This window comes from Oryctolagus cuniculus, chromosome 15, assembly GCF_964237555.1.
Source record: "Oryctolagus cuniculus chromosome 15, mOryCun1.1, whole genome shotgun sequence".
NCBI classification, from domain to species: domain Eukaryota; kingdom Metazoa; phylum Chordata; class Mammalia; order Lagomorpha; family Leporidae; genus Oryctolagus; species Oryctolagus cuniculus.
Window position 1 is genome coordinate 4751966 of NC_091446.1, and position 19902 is coordinate 4771867.

General features: G+C 55.1%; 1 protein-coding gene across 2 annotated transcripts in view; it reads right to left on the reverse strand.

The window, feature by feature from the left end:
* Positions 1-19902, reverse strand: part of DOCK1 (dedicator of cytokinesis 1) — a 494355-nt gene that overhangs the window by 373795 nt on the left and 100658 nt on the right. For both annotated transcript variants that reach the window (XM_051833503.2, XM_008274844.4), the window contains exons 16-21: positions 19202-19274; positions 13518-13621; positions 12640-12823; positions 7189-7286; positions 2318-2407; positions 1916-2016 (exon numbers count right to left, since the gene is read on the reverse strand). In XM_051833503.2, the coding sequence (XP_051689463.2) occupies positions 1916-2016; positions 2318-2407; positions 7189-7286; positions 12640-12823; positions 13518-13621; positions 19202-19274 (650 nt within the window). The remainder of the gene's footprint in view (positions 1-1915; positions 2017-2317; positions 2408-7188; positions 7287-12639; positions 12824-13517; positions 13622-19201; positions 19275-19902) is intronic.

Here is a 19902-nt window from a genome sequence, read left to right on the forward strand (position 1 = left end):
ATAACGAGTACTCAAACACTATATTTCACTTTGTGTTTCTATGTGGGTGCAAACTGTTGAAATCTTTACTTAATGTATGCTAAACTGATCTTCTGTATATATAGAAAATTGAAAATGAATCTTGATATGAATGGAAGGGGAGAGAGAGCGGGAGAGGGGAGGGTTGCGGGTGGGAGGGAAGTCATCAGGAGGGGGGGTTGGGGAAGCCAATGTGGTCCATAAGCTGTACTTTGGAAATCTATATTCATTAAATAAAAGTTAAAAAAAAATTGCAAGTGGATGCATGCATAGATCTGGGCACATCCCTGGCAGTCGCAGGCCCCTTGCATGTACCTGTGTAGCCAAGTTTTGGTTTCTAGACCGCAGAGCAAGGAGGTACCGCCTGATCCGCCTTCCCAGGGCTGGTAAAGAGCTGTACCTCCTGCTAACGAACTGCGCATCGCTCTGGTGAACCACACGTTTTATTTATTTATTTATTTATTTTTGACAGGCAGAGTTAGACAGAGGGAGACAGAGAAAAAGGTCTTCCTTTTCCGTTGGTTCACCCCCCAAATGGCCACTACAGCTGGCGCCGATCTGAAGCCAGGAGCCAGGTGCTTCCTTCTGGTCTCCCATGTGGTGCAAGGCCCAGGTATTTGGGCCATCCTCCACTGCACTCCTGCGCCACAGCAGAGAGCTGGCCTGGAAGAGGAGCAACCGGAACAGAATCCGGCGCCCCTACCGGTACAAGAACCCGGGGTGCCAGCGCCACAGAGGAGGATTAGCCTAGTGAGCCGCAGCGCCAGCCCTAACCACACCTTTTAAAGCAACATTTATCCCCAAGCAAGCAAGGGGACTCGGCGGACTCTGTACACTGGAGGACACCAGCAATCTCCACCCAGCCAGGGGCTCCACACCCCCCTCCCCCCGCCGGAACAAACACAAGGCACAGAGAACGCAGGCACAGGACTGGTTACACCAGACGGGGCTCCAGCAGCCAGAATCCCCCGACCTTGACTTCACGGCTGCACACAGGCAGAGAACGCGGGTTTTCCCTGAAGTTCAGGACACAGATGGGAGCTCTGACTCCATTTACAGACACTGAAGGGAATCGCTGCTAATGATCTAAGTGTGATGTTCTCAGATTATGCGAATCTCTTTCTTTTTTTTTTTTATTGCAACTAGTACAATAAGAAGTTTGAGTAAATGCCAATAAATCCTATCAGGAGAGAGCAAGTAACTCATAACAGTACATCTAATAAGAATAAAACCTAACAGTTAGTGCTTCCCAAGTGCCCATAAGGGTTCCCAGCACGCTACCCACAATGCACTTAGCACAGCCCTCGCCCCCACCTGCAACCACAGCTCTCACAGATGGGTGGCAACTCACCCACCTGACAGGGCTTGTGAGGAGCATGGGTACCTGCTCCAGGACCATGCACCTAAACACACAGCAAGCTCCTGTGTGGGCCAGGCAGCCCACAATCCCATCCAAGGTTGCATCAGTTCCATGGGGTAACATAAGGAGAGGGGCTGGCTGCGCAGAGAGACCCCTCGTTGGTCACAGCTCTCTTTAAAGAGCAAGGAGAGACACTGCAAAGCACAAAGCTGGATTCTATTCACGCGACACAAGCAGCATCCTTAGAACGGGAGCACATCCACTCATTCATCCACACACTTGCGGGGACGCTGTGGCATGCTGGGCACTCACTCCCATACATCGGTTTCATTGAACATAAAGTGAAATTTCCCGAGAACAATGGAAGGTGTGGGGGAGAACAAGAATTTATTCCACAATGTCATGATAATTTATCCCACGTCTCTTCCAACAAGATCTCTAGGTCTGTTAAGAGGGTAACAATGATAAAAATTATCCAAGGAAATTCAGGGTTTTGAAGGGGGAGCAGGATTGGTTTGAAAACAACATAGAACTTACGTGTAGGCTAATGTGGCACTAAAATGCTTCTTGATGTAGGTTTCCAAAACCGGATTAAAATGCTGAAATTTTCTATCAGCAATGAGTCCAATGATGAAGACCTGTCAAAGTAATCAATAACGTTTCCATTAGCAGCACAGAAACCTACGTGCGGACTACAACGAACTGGAATATTTTCAGATGGAGGCTGGCCCCTGGGTCTTCTCATCCCAGAATGACATTCGCCTCAGCACAGTGTTACATGGGAAGGCAACTTCTACCTCTCCCACTCAGCTCCGAGGATCCCATTTACGACGGAAAAGCCTTTCAAGGTCACTGTGCTGAATCCCCTCCCAGGCTTCAAAGGCTGCAGCTTGAAAGAGCAGCTCCTATCAGAGCAGATGAAAGGGACAGGGCTCTCACCAGCGCATCAAACACGAGCGTATCAAAAGTCTCGCTCTCCGAGTTCTCCATCATGATGTTGAACAGGGCATCCAGGGTGTCCTGCAGGAACTGAGCACACACAGGTCAGTCAGCAAAGCCCACGCGCTGGCCTCCCCCAGATCACAGTAAGGGTCCTCGCTGGCAATACCCCAGGTGCCCACGGCCCCCACGGCTGCCTATAAAGACCTGAAGTTCTGGGGTGCTCTCCCGGCATCAGACACACGACACAAACGCTGGATGACTGCATTCCCAACAAAGAAAGGCCAGCCTGAGTGCAGCACACCCTCTGCCCCAGCAGAGAGAAACCCTCCTCTCCCTCCCGGAGATCCTTCCCACCCCACTTGCTGCTCTTCAGAGCATAGGGACAGAGAGCAGAGGGCTCCTGGGGAAGACCAGAGTGGCCTCCTCCTGTTTTCCCCGGGTGCGGGGCTGGAGCCAGTGAGCAGGCAGGAGGCACCCATGGGGAAGCTTCCAGCTGAGTCCAACAAGGGACCTCCTACCGACCACCCAGGGATGGAAGAGGAGTGTAACTCTGAAACGGGGTGCATGGCAGTGTGCCACCAAGAGCTGACTTGACTCTACAGAAACTCACAAACTGCTTGTATCGTCTGCTAGGACTTGTCAAATAGATGCAACCACAAAGACTGACTTAATTAAAAAAGCAGCAGGTGACTTCAGAGTCACGTCACTCCAGACTTCGGCCCCCAGTGCACGGCCTTCCTCTCCTGAAACGAGCCTGAGGGGAACGGAGAAGACTGCATTGGAAGAACTGAGATCGCTGGTAGCTGGAGAGTTCGAGAGCAGGTGCAATGCAGGAAGGGACGTCCGGAGCCGCTGGGACCCAAACGGACCCACAGGGAGTGACACTTCCCACCCACTGCAGTGGCCATGACTGAAAGGACAACAGCAAGTGCAGGCGAGGGCGGGCAGCAGCGGCAGCCTGGTGAACTCGCTGCTGGGAGAAGCAGGCACGGCTCAACGGCCCTGGAAAACAGGCGGGGGCTCCTCCGAAAGGCAGAGACTCACTTTGTGACTCAACACATTCACTCAAGAGAAGGAATAACCATGTCCACACAGCAACATGGACGCAAACGTGAACGGCAGCCATCATGCCTACTTATTACCAAAATGCAGCACAAAAACCACGAATATTCATCCATTGAGGGATAAAAACACTGTGGTCTATGAAGATATTTCTAAAAGTCCACTGGGGCAAAAAAACTGAAATCCACGCACATAAAGCATCATCAAAAGACGTATTAAAAGTGCTTCGCGGGCCGGTGTTGGGGGACAGCAGGTTAAGTCACTGCCTGTGACGCCAGCATCCTACACAGGCACTGGATCAAGTCCCAGCTGCTCCAGTTCTGACCCAGCTCCCTGCTAATGCACCTAAAGCAGTGGAGGGCGACCCAAGTGCTTGGGCCCCTGCACCCGCATGGGAGACCTGGATGAAGCTCCTGGCTCCTGGCTTCAGCCTGGCCCAGCCCTGACCACTGCAGCCATTTGAGGAGTGAGCCAATAGAAAGAAGATATCTCTCTTGCTCTCTTGCTCTCTCTCTCTCTCTTTCTCTCTCTTCCCTTGCTCTCTTTCTCTGTAACTCTGCCTTTCAAATCAACAAAATAAATCTTTAAAAAGAAGTGTTTTATGACAAAACCACTCACAGATTTCAAAACTTTTGGCACCAAAATAAACTTATCATTTCATTTCATGAACTTCCTACAGGCCCTGCATCTACAGCCTGGAGTATGATCCAGGTGCACAAAGCAGTGAAGAGCTGAATCAAGCCGCAGCACGGATGCCAACAGCAGGCTAAGTGACGGGAGGCAGACAGCGAAGACCACGCACAGACGACCGCCCTGCATCCAATATCCTCAGCAGGTAAACTGCAGAGACAGGACGCAGACGAGAGGCTGCAGAACAGTGCAACTGACCACTGCTCGGCCTGGGCTTTCTTTGGGGATGACGAGAAGTCTGACATCACAGCTGGTGGCTGAGCCACCTGTGAGTGTGGTAAAATCTCCCGACCTGCACCGAGTAAAGGGTACACTATACGGTGCCCGTCCAGGCCCCTCAAGCGAAACACGTGGGACCAGCGTGATTTTCACTTTCACTGGTCTCTGATCCTGCAGTGTGCGTGTGCATCGTGAGACACCTCGGGGAGGGGACCCAGGTCCCCACGTGAAATCCTTTACATCTCAGGGACACCTTGCACACTCAGCCTGGACATGACGTCACACGACACTCTCAGTTCCACCGTACCCATCTCGTGGGCACTCGGGAGGTCTCCCGTTTGGTGGCATTTTCTATTTTTGCATGAGGGATGCTCAGTCTATATGTGAATTGCAATCCAGCGAGGAGTGGGTGACGCGGCCACACAGCAAAGATGTCAGAGGCCTGGCTGAAGCTGCCAGCGGTGCCCCTGTCCCCACATGGACCTCATACCACCAACACAGCCCTGCGGCTGGGAACCTGCTCACAAAGCCCTGTGGCTCCCTCCGCTCCGGCTTTGCCATGGAACCGGCACCAGCCACGAACGCCTTTCAGATCTCCCATGTGTCAAAACCCTCCCTGCGTTCCAGCATGCTACAGCCAAAAATGTCACATACAGAGCGTCAGGTGACGTGACCGAGGGCTTCATCCACTCCATCTCATCTAGATCTGCACCACCTCCTGGATTTGGCCCCACTTCCACCATTTCCAGGTTGGAAAATATTTGCAAAGATCGAAACCTGATGCCATCTGCTAACAGCCGGATGTTCCTGCCAACTGGCTCTGTGGAGCCAAGCCCTGGACTGTCGTGGGCATGGCTCACACAGAGGCCCTGGGGTAGGCCCAACGGCCCCACCCAGAGGGAGCTGCGGATAGCCAGAGCCTCCTCCACAGGGCTGTAGAACGGCAGGTGCAGGGCTGAGCACCTGCACAGAGACCCCTCCCACAAAGCCAGGAGGGGGCTCCTTCCATACTCCACGCTCTCATCCAGTAGAGGAGGGAACCACTTCACTTCGCATCTCCATCGAAAGCCCCACCTTGGACTAATTATGCAAATACTTTTCCCAGTTTATCAAGCAATGCCTTCAGTCATTACCAGTTAGAACTGTGCAGAAAGAAGGTTCTGGAAAAATGTCCTTAAATATTGTCCTTAAATACTCGGAGAGAAAAGGGGCTCCGTACAGGCTAGGGATCGCCCAAGTCCTGGCTCACCAGGACCAGCTGAGCAGCCTTAGCCACATCAGTGCACTCCCTAGGCACACAGAGCAGGCAGGAGGTACTGACAAAGGTAAGAAGACAGGGAGGCACCCTAGGAACAGGGCACCCAGGTCACCCAGGCCCCAGGCGGCGGCAGTGGACACAGAAAGGAGGGACAGATGTGAGAATCATTTCCAGGGATGAAAAAGAGGATGTGGTAAGATGCCAGGTTCGAGGAGTAGGGGACACGGTGATTCCAGAGTTCTCTGGGTAAGTGTGACAGCGGGTCAACAGGAACGCACGCCTTCCCAAAGTGATCCAGCGACTTCGGAATGAGAGAGGACAAGACTCGTCACTGGTGTCTTCCAAAGTGCGTTCACCTGTTCATTCAGTTGCCAACTGAATTGGGGAATTTACAGAAGTTTAAAAGGCAATTAACATTGTCCGAGCCACCAGGAGAAGAGCAGCACAGAAAAGATGATTACAGTCTTGAGACTGGTCTCAATGACGAGGCCAGCCTTCTAGGAAGGCCCACAAGCAAATTAATTTACACTGAAGTCAAGCACACGTCTGGGTAACGAAGCCATTTTGAGTAATTAATTTTGCAGAGATGAGGGAGCCCCTTTCTGCGGCAGCTCTCAGAGGGTGAGGAACAGAAGCAGAGACACACGCACACCTGGCTGGCCCAGCGGGAACACACCAACACACCAGGCAGGCTGCACGGGGCCCACGAGAGGGCAGAAGGTTCAAGCCCAAGGGAGAAACTCAAGGGACAGCTGACTACAGAAGAAGGAAGTGCACACTCTGACGGCTCGAAGCTGTCTCAGCTGACCCTGTCCACTGCCCTGGCCCACAGATGAAGACATGGAGGTCGAGAGACCTTGAATGAATGATACAACAGACATTTCTTCAGAGCCAGCCATGGGCAAGACCAAGAGTGAGTCATGCAGAGAGAATGGCCAAGCCAAGACTCCCTGTGCTGTGACCTAGCACAGCCCAGATTTGTAGAGGCTTTGGGTAGAGCTAGAGTTACGGACAATGACAGCCAGATGGTCATGTCAAAGCCACGGAACTCACTGGATACTTCCCATGTATCCCACACCCCTTCCAGGCACTGCTGTCTTCTACCTACGGCACAGGTTTAAAGATGTTGCTTAACCAGAGTCACCTGCAGCCAGGAACCATCTGAAGAGGAGCTGGGGGCTGGTAGTGTGGCACAGAGGCTAAGTCACAACCTGCGATGCCAGGAGAGCCAGTCCTGTGCCTAGGGAGGCAGTGCCTGGGCCCCTGCCATCCATGTGGAAGACCCAGATAGAGTTCTAGGACCTTGGATTCAGCCTGGCCCAGCCCCAGCCCCAGCAGTAGCCATTGTGGCCATTTGGGGAATGAAACAGTAGATGAAGACCTCTCTCTGTGTGTCATGCTGCCTTCCAAATAAATTCATTATTTAAAAAAAAAAAAAAAAAAAAAAAGACCAGAACCCAAAGTCATCCCCACAGCCAGAACCCAAGGAATGCCCTGTCCATGCAGAGGGGTGGGTGACTATTTGTTTAAGGATAATAGCCAGGGTCCTACGGACCTCTGAGTTTTGGAGCCTGCACCTGTTAATACATGCAAAGAAAATAAAGTTCAAGGCACGACGTCCCTCTGGGCCCCGGGCTACCTTGACCACTTCACCACCGTCGACTTTCATCAGCTGCCTCAGGTTCTGCTGCAGCAGGCTGGTGTTCGAACGCCACTTCAGAAGCCCCAGGAGGTCCACTGGAAGCAGAGAAGAGAAGTCAGCGCCGGCTGCCAGCTCCCGGGCTCCTCTGCTCCGGCATCGGCATCGGCATCGGCATCGCGTGAGGTTCTCGCTAAAAGCCCTTGACCACAAAAATCAACCTTATCTTGAAAGCTTCACCTGCGAAACATGTCATTACTTTGTAGCAACAGAATTAACACCTGGTGCAGCTGAATTCATCCATTTCAACGGCTTTCCCATGAAACAATTGCCAGGGAGAGGCTTCAAGAAGGCATTCGGGAACCGCTAAGAAAGGACGAGTTCACCTTCATGCAGGCAGGTGCAGAGCACGGCCGGGCCCGGAGCCGAGCTCACCCTCACAGGCATGCCCGCCCCCTTTCTACCCCGGGGGCTCTGCCAGCTCAGGAGCAACACTTCATTATGTTTTACGTAAAATATTACAAACTAACTAACATAAACTGACCCCTCAGGAAGTCAGTCCTGCAGGGAACACTCCTCCCAGGGGACACTTCTGCAGCCACAGGACGCCTGGACAGCTGAGCCCACCCCTGCCCGGGCTTCCTCCTGCCCAGGTCTGGGCTTCCGTGGCTCACTGCTGTTCTTCCGTACCTTCGTCTGCTGCTTTTTCCAACAGGAAAATTAAGGACCAAACACAATCAGTTTAAAGGCTGTTTGCGGAAGGCAGTGTCCAGAAATCACTTGGTTTAGGGCACTGGGATGTTCTTTAGGGCAGCAGACAAAGCCAAGACCTCTCCAGGAAAGGACAAGCAGCTGCACGTTGTCCCATGAAGTTACACGAATATCCCAGTCCTCGAAAAACATGGAAGTGGCAGTAAGCATCTGGAGCAGCTGTGGAAACTGCAACCCCAGAAATGGGAGGGGAGTGCAGACTGGCCTGGTGGTTAGGATGCTCACATCCCATATCGGAGTGCCTGGCTTCGACTCTGGCTCTGCTCCCGATTTCCCCTTCCTGCTAATGCAGATCCTGGGAGGTAAGAGATGATGGCTTGGGGCCGGTGCTGTGGCGTAGCAGGTAAAGCCTCAGCCTGCGGTGCCGGCGTCCCCTATGGGCACCTGTTCAAGTCCCGGCTACTTCACTTTCCATCCAGCTCTCTGCTGTGGCCTGGGAAATCAGTAGAAGATGCCCAAGTCCTTGGGCCCCTGCACCCACGTGGGAGACCTGGAAGAAGCTCCAGCCATCGCAGCCTATTGGGGAGTGAACCAGCGGATGGAAGACTTCTCTCTCTACCACTCCTTTTCTCTGTGTGTAACTCTGACTTTCAAATAAATAAATAAATCTTGGAGGAAAAAAAAAAAAAAAAAAAACCAGAGAGAGATGATGACTCACGGAATTGGGTCCCTGCCACCCACGTGAAAACCCTGGCCCAAGTCCCAGCTCTCAGGTTCGTCCTGGCCCAGGCCCCGCCTCTGCTGGCCCGCGCGCCTCAGTCCTGGAGCTGCATTAATAACCGATGCCACCAGGTCCAAACTGGCAGCCCCTGGATGTGACGCAGGGCAAAGGGCAGCATTCATGTCCTCTCTCTCTCTCTTCACATATGTGGAGAGATAAAACCCTCGCTAATACTGAAAATATGACTTTGCGGCCGGCGCCGTGGCTCACTAGGCTAATCCTCCGCCTTGCGGCACCGGCACACCGGGTTCTAGTCCTGGTCGGGGCGCCGGATTCTGTCCCGGTTGCCCCTCTTCCAGGCCAGCTCTCTGCTGTGGCCCGGGAGTGCAGTGGAGGATGGCCCAGGTGCTTGGGCCCTGCACCCCATGGGAGACCAGGAAAAGCACCTGGCTCCTGGCTCCTGCCATCGGATCAGCGCGGTGCGCCGGCCGCAGCGCGCCGGCCGCGGCAGCCATTGGAGGGTGAACCAACGGCAAAGGAAGACCTTTCTCTCTGTCTCTCTCTCTCACTGTCCACTCTGCCTGTCAAAAAAAAAAAAAAAAGTAAAAAAAAAAAAAAGAAAATATGACTTTGCTATGGGGAGAAGTTTGGTGCACACCTATTACAAGATCAAACACACGAGGACACAAAGCATACATGTAATGAACAACAAAGCATGCGTTTCCATTTATCTGACCTCACCCCCAAGTATCGCTAGCAAGAGGAGTTTTAACAAAAGGGAACAGCGCACAGAAGTGTGGGATGTTAAGAGTGAGTAAAGCTTCCAAGCCAGCCGGCTCACTCCAGACTTCGGACGAGTGGCTTCACTCAGTATTCTTCTCTGCACAATGGGTACAGTGCTGCCCACAGCACAGGGTTGCGACAAGGACTAAACGCTGTGACAGACAGGAGTGCGCAGCACGAAGCACTAAGAGCAGCAGACACTGCAAGGACGACCTGGGAATGGGGGCTCTCCCCAGTCCCCGTGGAGGCCAGAGGTCTTCACTCTAACTGGAAGCAAAGAGATGGCGAAGGCTCCGCTCCTGGTCCCAGGGCTGGGGAGACACCCATCTCAGAAGAACCGGTGCCTCATTAATAATCGATGCCACCAGGTCCAAACTGGCAGCCCCTGGATGTGACCTCTGTAACTGTCACCCTGAGAGAGGTATGTCTGGGCACATCAGGATAGGGCCACCCAGGAGGAGGGGCAGCACACAGCCGGCCCAGTCTCGAGGCTCCCCAGACAGAAGCTGTCCTCCCTCCCCTGCCCTCACCCCCAGGGAAGCACCGCCACTGGCCCATGGCTTAACCATCTTTCGCTTGGTGCCTCCTTTCCCTCTGATCGCACGTCAAGTCCCCTGGGAAGAGGACGCTGGCTTGGACCTCTCTCCGTAGCCCCCATAGCATCCAGCAGAATGCTGACGACACAGAAGTGTAATGCAAACCTCGATGAATAATTCAGCCGCTGCTTTTGCCTAAGTAAGGGGACCTCATGGCAACAAATGATGGCGTCCCTCTGATGAGAGTCTGAGACGCAACATTCAGGGGGCAGCTGGGGCGTCTCCATCGGTAGCCACCTGACAGGCCGCCAGCCCGCAGAGAGGCCTCACGGCTGCTGAGAAAGCCAAAGCCCCACCCCCTCCTCGCTGGCAGCATCACAGCGGCTGTGCCCGTTGCCCAGCAACAGCGAGGCTCAGTCCCAGGGAGGGGATTACCCGGCTGCCCGTGAGACTCCAAGCACTGCAAGGTGAAGAGAGGGTTTGACTTCAACCCCCGAGTCCTCTTCTCCAGGGATAGGTGGGTTAAGTAGGATTCTGTGCTACTCCAAACACTGGAGGGGAAAATCTGTCCAAGTTCCAGAGAACAGTTCCCAGACATGCTTTCAGAACACACCCCGTGCACCAGACGGTGGGCTTCCTACAGAGTGAAACACAGCAGGCAGCAGCTCCTGTACACCCAGCACCCAGTGCCCAGAGCCGGGGAGGTGACCACTGAACAGGTTACCTCGCCCTGGGTTAACAAGGCCCCAGTGCTGAGCACTGCCAGGTGGCTGGAACTCCTGGGCCACATGCAGAGGGTGACCTCTGCCATGCTGGGCGTCCTTTCCAGAAACCGGTCCCAAACCAGAGCCCACCTGCTGGCCCTACGTTCCCTGAGCACTAAACTCGCAAACTCCCCAAGCACCCGCTACTCTCCGTCCCCATACAGCCACAGACGCAATCCCCTGGTAAGGCTTTGCTTTTGCTCATGGAGACAGAGACACACCCACCAGCCAGCACCCGTCATGCATGCCCCAGGCAACACAGAATCATCAGGCAACAGCAGGGAAAGTGTCTGAGTGGCCTTTCGCATCTGGACCCAGGTGGCCTTAAGGCTGTTGTAACCATGTGTGGCCAGGCGGCCTTAGAGCGTCTGTATCCAGATGGATGTGACAGCAGTAAAGGTCTGCGTGATTGACAACCGCCCAGCAAGCAGCGTCTCACTCTCGCAGGAAAGCCTGCCTCGTCCGATGTGGAACAGAGGGAAACGCTTCAGGACCGCCCAGCCCAGGGCACCTACACACCCACCACGAATGATGAATTTCCTCCTGCCCTGTATTCAACCTGTTAAAGCCGAACCAATGATTGTCCCTCGGGCAAACCCAAAACTGCTGCCATGGTTTCTGGACAATCTCCAGACACATAACTCTTGATGGCAACACGCACTGATAATCAAAATTCATATCGGGCAGTGAGGAAGACAAAAGCTGGGTGTTGAAGCTCAATTTAAAAACAGCGCAATGTCGCTCTGCACAGCTGTGATCCAGTGGGGTTTGGGAGATGCAAGTGTTAAATGCAGGACTGTGTACAGGCGCCCCCACCACCTCCAGACACAGCTGGGGAAGAAAGTCTCCTGGCCGGACAGCGCCGTCGCCGGGAGGCAGCAGGTGGGGGTGGAGGGCAGGCGGGCCAGCGGCAGCCTGGGGCGCTAGGCGGCTGCTGGAGCCGGCTCTGCTGTGTTAAGTCCCGGCCATGATGTGAAGAAATCTGCAAGGGGTGCTTATCTCACACCACGAGGGAGGCTAGAAAAATATTATTCAACCAACTTTCCAAAGGGGAGATAACTGGGAATTATCTCAACAGCAGCTGAGAGAGGGAGGACATGGAGAGGCGGGCCCCTGGCACCCTGCCCTCCCTGAAGCCCTCACAAAGCCCAGGGAGGCGGACGCTGGGCCCCTGTCTGCAGTCAAGGAAAACAGGGTTCAGAAATGAAGGCGGTCAAGGTCACTCCCAGGGTTATCACAGGGCTAGGGTTCAAGCCCAGGTCTCAGATCCGACTCCAAAACTCATGCGCTGTAGCACAGCAGGTAAAACTGCTAGCTGCAGCGCCGGCATCCCACATGGGTGCCGGTTCAGGTCCCGTCTGCTCCACTTCCCATCCAGCTCTCTGCTATGGCCTGGAAAAGCAGTAGAAGATGGCCAAGTCCTTGGGCCCCTGCAGCCACATGGGAGATCTGCAGGAAGCTCCTGGCTCCTGACTGCGGATCAGTGGAGCTCAGGCCTTGCGGCCAATTCGGGGGTGAACCAGCAGACAGAAGACTCTCTCTCTCTCTCTCTCTCTACTTCTCTTCTCTCTGTGTAACTCTTTCAAGTAAAAAAAGAAATCTTAAAAAAAAAAAATCTCCTGCATTTTCCCTTCAGCCACACTACCCTCCTTTGGCCAAAAAGTATTTTAAGGAGTATAACCCCATGGCCTTATTCTCCTGTAAGGTTAGACCTTAGGCCAAACCACAGGTGGGAAGCTCAGTTTATGATGGGAGCCACCCCTCTCACTAGTCCACCGATGGACACCCCCACAGGTCACTCCAGAGAGACGCCACAAATGAGGAACGGGTGTCCTTCAGGCACCTGCACAGGTGCCTCAACCTGCCCAGAGCACAGACAGGACAAGGCTGACGGACAGGAACGCTGGGGTGAGTGTGCTCTGACTCCCAAACTCACCGTTCTGCGTCAGCTTGGTTGAGCACACCAGGGTGGAGATCTGGAAGGAGTCCTTGCTGATGGTGCAGCTGCCGAGGCTCTGCAGGCTCTTGCCCGTGACCGCGTGGCCCTTCTCTTCCAACTCTGCTTTCGTGGAGGGCAGACTCAAGTAGGTTGCAGCATCTTCCAGTTTCTTGGCCTCGGCCTGTGGGTTTAGACCGGTGATGTGTCAGACCCAGTCGCAAAGATACGATTCCACACGCTGCATCATTTTAACCACCGTTTTACTGATTGATTGATTGATTGACTGATTTAAAAAGCAGAGGAACAGAGACACATGGAGAGACAGAGAGAGAGAAGGATCTTCCATTCACTGGTTGACTCCTCAAATGGCTGCAACAGCCAGGGTTGGGTCAGGTCAAAGTCAGGAACCTGCACTCCACCTGGGTGTCCTACTTAAACGGCAGGGGCCCAAGTACTTGGGCCATCATCTGCTGCCCTCCCGGATGCATTAGCAGGGAGCTGGGTAGGCAGAAGAGCAGCCAAGACACAAACCAGAACTCTATTATGGGATGCCGACGCTGCAAACAGCAGCTTAAGCCACGGAGTCACAGTGCCAGACCCTATAGCCACTTCTTATATTGTGCTCCATTAAGTGTTTCAATAATTCCCCTTATTTCTGTAGGTAATTCATGTCTACGACATTTTCACAGGCTATCTAATGCGTGGATGGATATCCTCTTTTCTCATTAGGAACAGCCAAAGGGCTGGTCACCAGCAATGTGTATTCACACTGTAGCCAGCTGCACCTCACAGTGACAGGACAGCAGAGCTCAGGGAAGGCCCAGGAGGGTGGCGACACTGAGAGGTGGCGATGGCCCTGCAGCGGAGCCGCGCACCTTGTAGACGATGAGGTCGTGCTCCCCGTCTCTCAGCGTGGTTCCGTCATACCGCATGAGTTTCACAAACGCCAGGGCGAAGATCTTCTCGGATTTATCCTTGGCTGCAACAAAAACCAGTGATCACCTTCAACGACGATCGCGACCAAACGGCACGCGACACGCTCCAAAGTCCACCTCGACAAAAACAACGACAAAACGGCATCGACAGATGTTGAAACCATGGAAACCCATGGGCAATGCTCATCAGCACACAGACCCCTCCCACAAAGGGACCGGGTGCCCCCAATAAACCCGTGGACTCAGAGCAATCCCAACAGGAATTCCATGGAAACGCATTTTCACGGAATTTGAAAACTGACTTCAGGAAGAAACACGAAAGTCGAGAAGAGCAGGACGGCGTGGCAGAGGAACGGGCAGCAGACGGCCGTAACGGACACGAGAGCAACGGAGAGGACGGCGGCAGCAGTGCCTTTTCTTCTTTTTTGTAAGATTTTATTTATATATTTGAGAGGCAGAGTTAGAGAGAGAGGGAGAGACGGAGAAAAAGATCTGCCATCCACTTGTTCACTCCCCAAATGGCTGCAATGGCCGGGGCTGGGCTGATCTGAAGCCAGGAGCCAGGAGCTTCCTCTGGGTCTCCCACGTGGGTGCGGGGGCTCAAGCACTCGGGCCATCTGCTACTGCTTTCCCAGGCCATTAGCCAGGAGCTGGATTGGAAGTGGAGCAGGTGGGACTCAAACCAGCGTCCAAATGGCATGCCAGTGACGCAGGTGGAGGCTTAGCCTAATTCCCCACTGCACCTGTCCCGACAGCAGTTTCTTTCTTTTTTTTCTTTTTCTTTTGTTTTCTTTTTTTTTTCTTTTTTTTTTTTTCTTTTTTTTTGACAGGCAGAGTGGACATTGAGAGAGAGACAGAGAGAAAGGTCTTCCTTTGCCGTTGGTTCACCCTCCAATGGCCGCCGCGGCCAGCGCACTGCAGCCGGCGTACCGCGCTGATCCGATGGCAGGAGCCAGGTACTTCTCCTGGTCTCCCATGTGGGTGCAGGGCCCAAGCACTTGGGCCATCCTCCACTGCCTTCCTGGGCCACAGCAGAGAGCTGGCCTGGAAGAGGGGTAACCGGGACAGAATCCGGCACCCCAACCGGGACTAGAACCCGGTGTGCCGGCGCCGCAAGGTGGAGGATTAGCCTAGTGAGCCGCAGCACCAGCCCCAACAGCAGTTTCAACACAGGCACCCACGGGCCACAGAAATGAGCAGGGTCTGGTACACGAGGTCCTGGCTAATACCAGGGGCAGGGAGGGGCACATCACACCAAGAGGGATCCCTGCTTATCGACACAGAAGAATCAAGTAGCTCCCTATCGCCAACATCTACTCAGAAACACTACAGGACTGAAGGGCGGAGTGTGAAACTGTTCCCTGGAGCAAGGAAGAGCAGACAGCTGCACACAGGGCTCGTGCCTCCCTCCGTCCCAGGTCTGCTGAAATGTCACCCCCTCCACAGAGTGACCGCACGCTGTCTGACACACGATGTCCCTTCACTCAGCACCCTGGTGATGGCCAGACAATGCTTGTGAGAGGCACACACACACACACACAGGTGACAGCCAGATTGTGTGTATGATACACACACACACACACACACACCAGTGATTGCCAGATTGCATGTGTGAGACAGACACACACACCAGTGATTGCCAGATTGTGTATGTGACACACACACACACACACACACACACACACACACTTGTTGGTATTTATTGACCCTGGGATGTAAAGGCGCTTGGCTGTTGTTTGGCTGCCATCTCCCAGTGCATGAAAGAGTGCCTGGCATACAACAGGCTCAGTAAGTATCTGTGCTAGTTGGGGAGGCGGGGGGGATGGCCAAACAAATCCTAACAGGCAATAAAGAAGCAAAACTGGGTGGTTCGCAAGGGGCGATGGAGGGAACGCGGGCCATGCACCCAGATGGGCAGGAAAGAGTTCTCAGAAGAGAGCTGGCCAAACGCAGAGCCCTGCCCCAAAGGGCCTGGCTCCCATGGGGACACGCGAGGGGGACAGGTGAGGGTCCCAGGCAGGCAGCGGAGCCGGGTGGGCTGAGGACCCAGATGCACCATGAGCTCCTCAGGGGGCAACCTGCTCCAGCGCCAGAAAACAGCTCTGGAACTCCAGACTGAAAATCCTCCTTTTAGAGATGAAGGACGCACGTCAGGGAGAGAAGCACCACACAACATCCTCCGTGAGTCAGGGCACAAAATGCACACCCGACCGCTCCCCCAGCCCCACCAGCCTGAAACCACAGCCCAGTCGGTCAATGCCGCCACTGCTCACGGCCAGCAGTACCTCGCCCACGGCAGGAGCTCGACAATGCGGTCAATCAGGGTGAATGAATGAGCAACCAAGGACAAATAAAGGCAGGAATGCAAGTGAGGTATCTGTGTCCTAGAAATCTAAAACACCTCGGTACAAAGCTATCAGAGCACGGGAAACAGCAAAGAACAGTCCCTCCACAGTTTGCACTGACACCAGATAAAGACACGATGCCACGAGAAGGACAGGCGGCCACGACTGTCCACAGACGGCACCCTACGTCAAGTGCCATGAAAGCAGCACACCCGCTGGTGATAACCGGCATCCTCACGTCCAAGCCCGAGACTGCGCTTTGCCACAGACTCACTAGCAGGCATTACAAGGTGGACAGGTTTTCTCTGACAACCGATTTCCAGAACCTTAGAAACCAGAGGAGGTGGCCACACGTTCCTGAGAGTGGACAGAGCCTCACCCAGCCGAGCCTACACATTCCAGGCTGGACCTGGAAACCCTACATCTGCCTGAACTCATGGAAAACATTATCCCGTAAGTGTGGACTTGCCACCAGGTTGCCAGAGAGGTGTCCCCTTGTCACGTCACCCCAGAAGCAGTCGCTGTGCACGTGTCCCTTAGCCCGTGGCAGACACAGCTTGTTTGTGTCCGCTAGCAGGGGTGCGAGGTGGCCTCAGCCCTCTCTCCCTGTCTGTGACGCCCGGGCTCTGCACCCAGGACCGGCTGAGAGGCCCCAGCGCCGTCACTGCCAGCAGCAGGCAGCTGGGATTCCGTCAGCACTGCACTTGCGATGCTCAACATGTTTCCAAAACCCACAAGCTGTGGCCGTGGAGACTTCATTAATTATGCAAATGTGTCTTGGTGTGCGGAGTGATAGCATCTTGTCTGTAATGAGTACTTGAAACTGACAAGAAAAACAAGGATTGTGAACATTCAAATGCTGAGAAGATACCCCTCTTGCCCTAGTGTAATTTATTAATTAGGGGAATGAGGCTGTAAAGGGGAGTGTGATGCTGAGATGCGCCCGCTGTGGACGCCGGCAGCCTCTCCTCGCCTGCTTCCTCCCGGGCCCTGGGAGACCCGCCCTCCTGTGTCCTCGTGGGCAGCAGGCCCAGCCCATCCTCTGGCTCAGCCTCCCGCTCCTCAGAGGACCCTGCAGCCACTTGGGCCGCGCGTGTGCTGGCTGATGCCCGGCCCCTGCTATTGCCCTTGCGCAGGTGCCAAACCCTGCAGCCGTCCTGAGAACACACCTGTGCCCAGAGCCCCTGGCTCTCTGCTTACACCACAGCTCCGCCCGGCACGCGACCCACGCCAACAGCCATTCCAGAAGTGGGTCTTGTATCATGACTTCTGACCTCATACCCCTGCTCGACAGGAGACCCTCCAGCCACTGTGTATGCAGCAGGTGCTACACATAGCCCAGGTGATAGGAGTGGCCCGGCCACCCACCCCAGGGCCCTGGAGTCCACGAGAAGGCCACCGGCCTGGGTACCAACCAAAGCTCTTCTGCTGACTGCACGACTGGGAAGAAGGGGAGTGATGTCCACAATGTTGCAAGCTAGGGAGTTCCTGGGAGGACAGATGCTACCCCTGGGTAGCAGGCACAAAGTAGGAACCACGAACATGGGCCAGCACTGACGATGAGTTATCTTACCCTGCAGCTCCAGCCAGCAGGAGCACCCCCCGCCCCCAGTCAGAGACCCAGACCTGCATTTGGCTCTAAGACAAGCATTCGATGTTGGAGCACTGCCTTCCGAGCTGGCCAGCCTTGGCGTCCACACCTCTCCTACCCCGTGTGACCCTGGGGCCCCGACCTGCCTGGACTGTGAGGACTCCCGGGGCCTATGATGACACTCCAGAGGCTCCCAACCCTGCCCCTGGCCCCACACTGCACCCCAACCCCACACTGCTTCAGAGCCAGTGCCTCCACCACCTGCCAGGCTGACGTCCACAGTCTTGGCACACCAGCCCGGCAGGCCTCGTGCACCGCGCCTCCCTGGCTCTCCCCTAAGTGATGGCAGGGCCCGGCCTCTCGGGGGTCCTGCACAGCAGGCTCCACACTCCTGCACCAGCCTTGGTCCCTGTGTTCAGTCCCCCCTCTACGCCACACACCACGTGGAAACCACTTGGAGGGCCCGGGCAGGCCATACCATAATATAGCAAGGCATACAGAAGTGCTGGCACAGCAACAGGGGCGTCTGCAGAGCCCTGACACCAGGCCCTGCAGGTGCAGGTGGCTCGCGGTCCCCACGCCCCTGACCTCATCCTGAGGTCAAGATGTGGGAAGAGGGTCAGGTGTTGGGCATGTGCAGGAGCAGATGGAGCCAGGGACCGTGGCCCCCACTGTGTGGCCCCACAGGGTCCTCAGTGACAGGCCACCCACTTCCACTGGCACCTGCAGCGCCCACGACCACAGTCAGCCCTTGCTGCCGAGTGGAACTGACCACGAAGGGCAGGGGCCGGGTCTTCCTCCCGGGACGACGTCCAGCACAGGGCTGCCTCTCAGCAGGCAATCAGTTCCGCAAACAGGACGAGACAGACGCAGCCATCAACAGTGACTTGTTTTTAAAACTGAGCGATTCAAATACGAGATTTCCTCCTGAATGCTGGCATCATAGCCAACACTGCACCAACATCGATGAGGAAAGCCTCGCCAGTCCCAGACACCAGGAGCCACCAAGACAGAAACACCTCGAGGCTCTCAGTTCAAGACAAAGAACGTAAGAATCGGCTTTCGTACTCTGCCGGGGCTCAGTGATTTTCTAGGATGACGATGATGGTGATGATGACGATGATGGTAACTGAATGGCAGAGAGAGACAGCTGGAAAGACAAAGAGCTCACAGCCACTCTTCTGGGCTGGAGGCAGAAGCCAGGAACTGGGAGCTTAACCCACGTCTCCCAGGTCGGGGGCAGGGACCCCAGTACTTGAGCCACCACTGCTGTCTCCTAGAGCGCACATTAGCAGGAAGCTGGAGTCGGGCGTGGACTCGGGAATCGAACACAGGCCCTCAGCTGTGGGGTGAGGCAGCGTCACCACTAGGCCAAATGCTCACGTGTCAGGACCGACCAGTGTCACAGACGGAAGCGAGGAAGTGAGAGCACAGAACCGACCAGTGTCACAGACGGGAGCGAGGAAGTCAGAGCATGGAGTGGTAGGTAAGACTAAGACTTCCGAGACCTGCTGAAAGCAGGAGAGGAGAGAACACCCGGGAACAGGTGGAGGCAGAAACCCTGCCCGCATCGAGCCCTGGCTGTGCCACAGGAACTAAGTGCTGGAACAGCCCAGAAGCAGGGCAGCCATGAGCCTCCCCCGGTCTCCCCCTGCAAACACCCGAGCAGCGAGCACGCCGTGACTCACAGTCCTGCGAAGACCTGTGGCGGAAGGTGAAGCGGAGGTGGCTGCGGTTCACGTCCTCGATGGGGATGGCCACCTGCGGACACCAACAAGGGGAGGTCAGCGCTGGCCTGAGCAGCTGTGTGCAACGGGGCCACGGGGCCACCACAGGACCTCCATCCCCTACGTGTTCTTCAGAAGGAAGGCAAAATGCCTTTTTTTTTTTTTTTTTTTTTGACAGGCAGAGTGGACAGTGAGAGAGAGAGACAGAGAGAAAGGTCTTCCTTTGCCGTTGGTTCACCCTCCAATGGCCGCCGCGGCCGGCGCACCGCGCTGATCCGAAGGCAGGAGCCAGGTGCTTCTCCTGGTCTCCCATGCAGGTGCAGGGCCCAAGCACTTGGGCCATCCTCCACTGCACTCCCTGGCCACAGCAGAGAGCTGGCCTGGAAGAGGGGCAACCGGGACAGAATCCGGCGCCCCAACCGGGACAGAATCCGGCGCCCCAACCGGGAATAGAACCAGGGGTGCCGGCACCGCAGGCGGAGGATTAGCCTATTGAGCCGCGGCGCTGGCACAAAATGCCTCTTGAAAACCCAAACAAGGTAAGAATGCCAAGCCCACTCTGCGAGACGGCTGGATCTTCCTCCTTCACTGTCCTAATCCTCGCAGCTGAGATTCTGCTCTTAGAAGTCGCTCTTTTTGTTTGCAGCCCCAACACGGAGGTG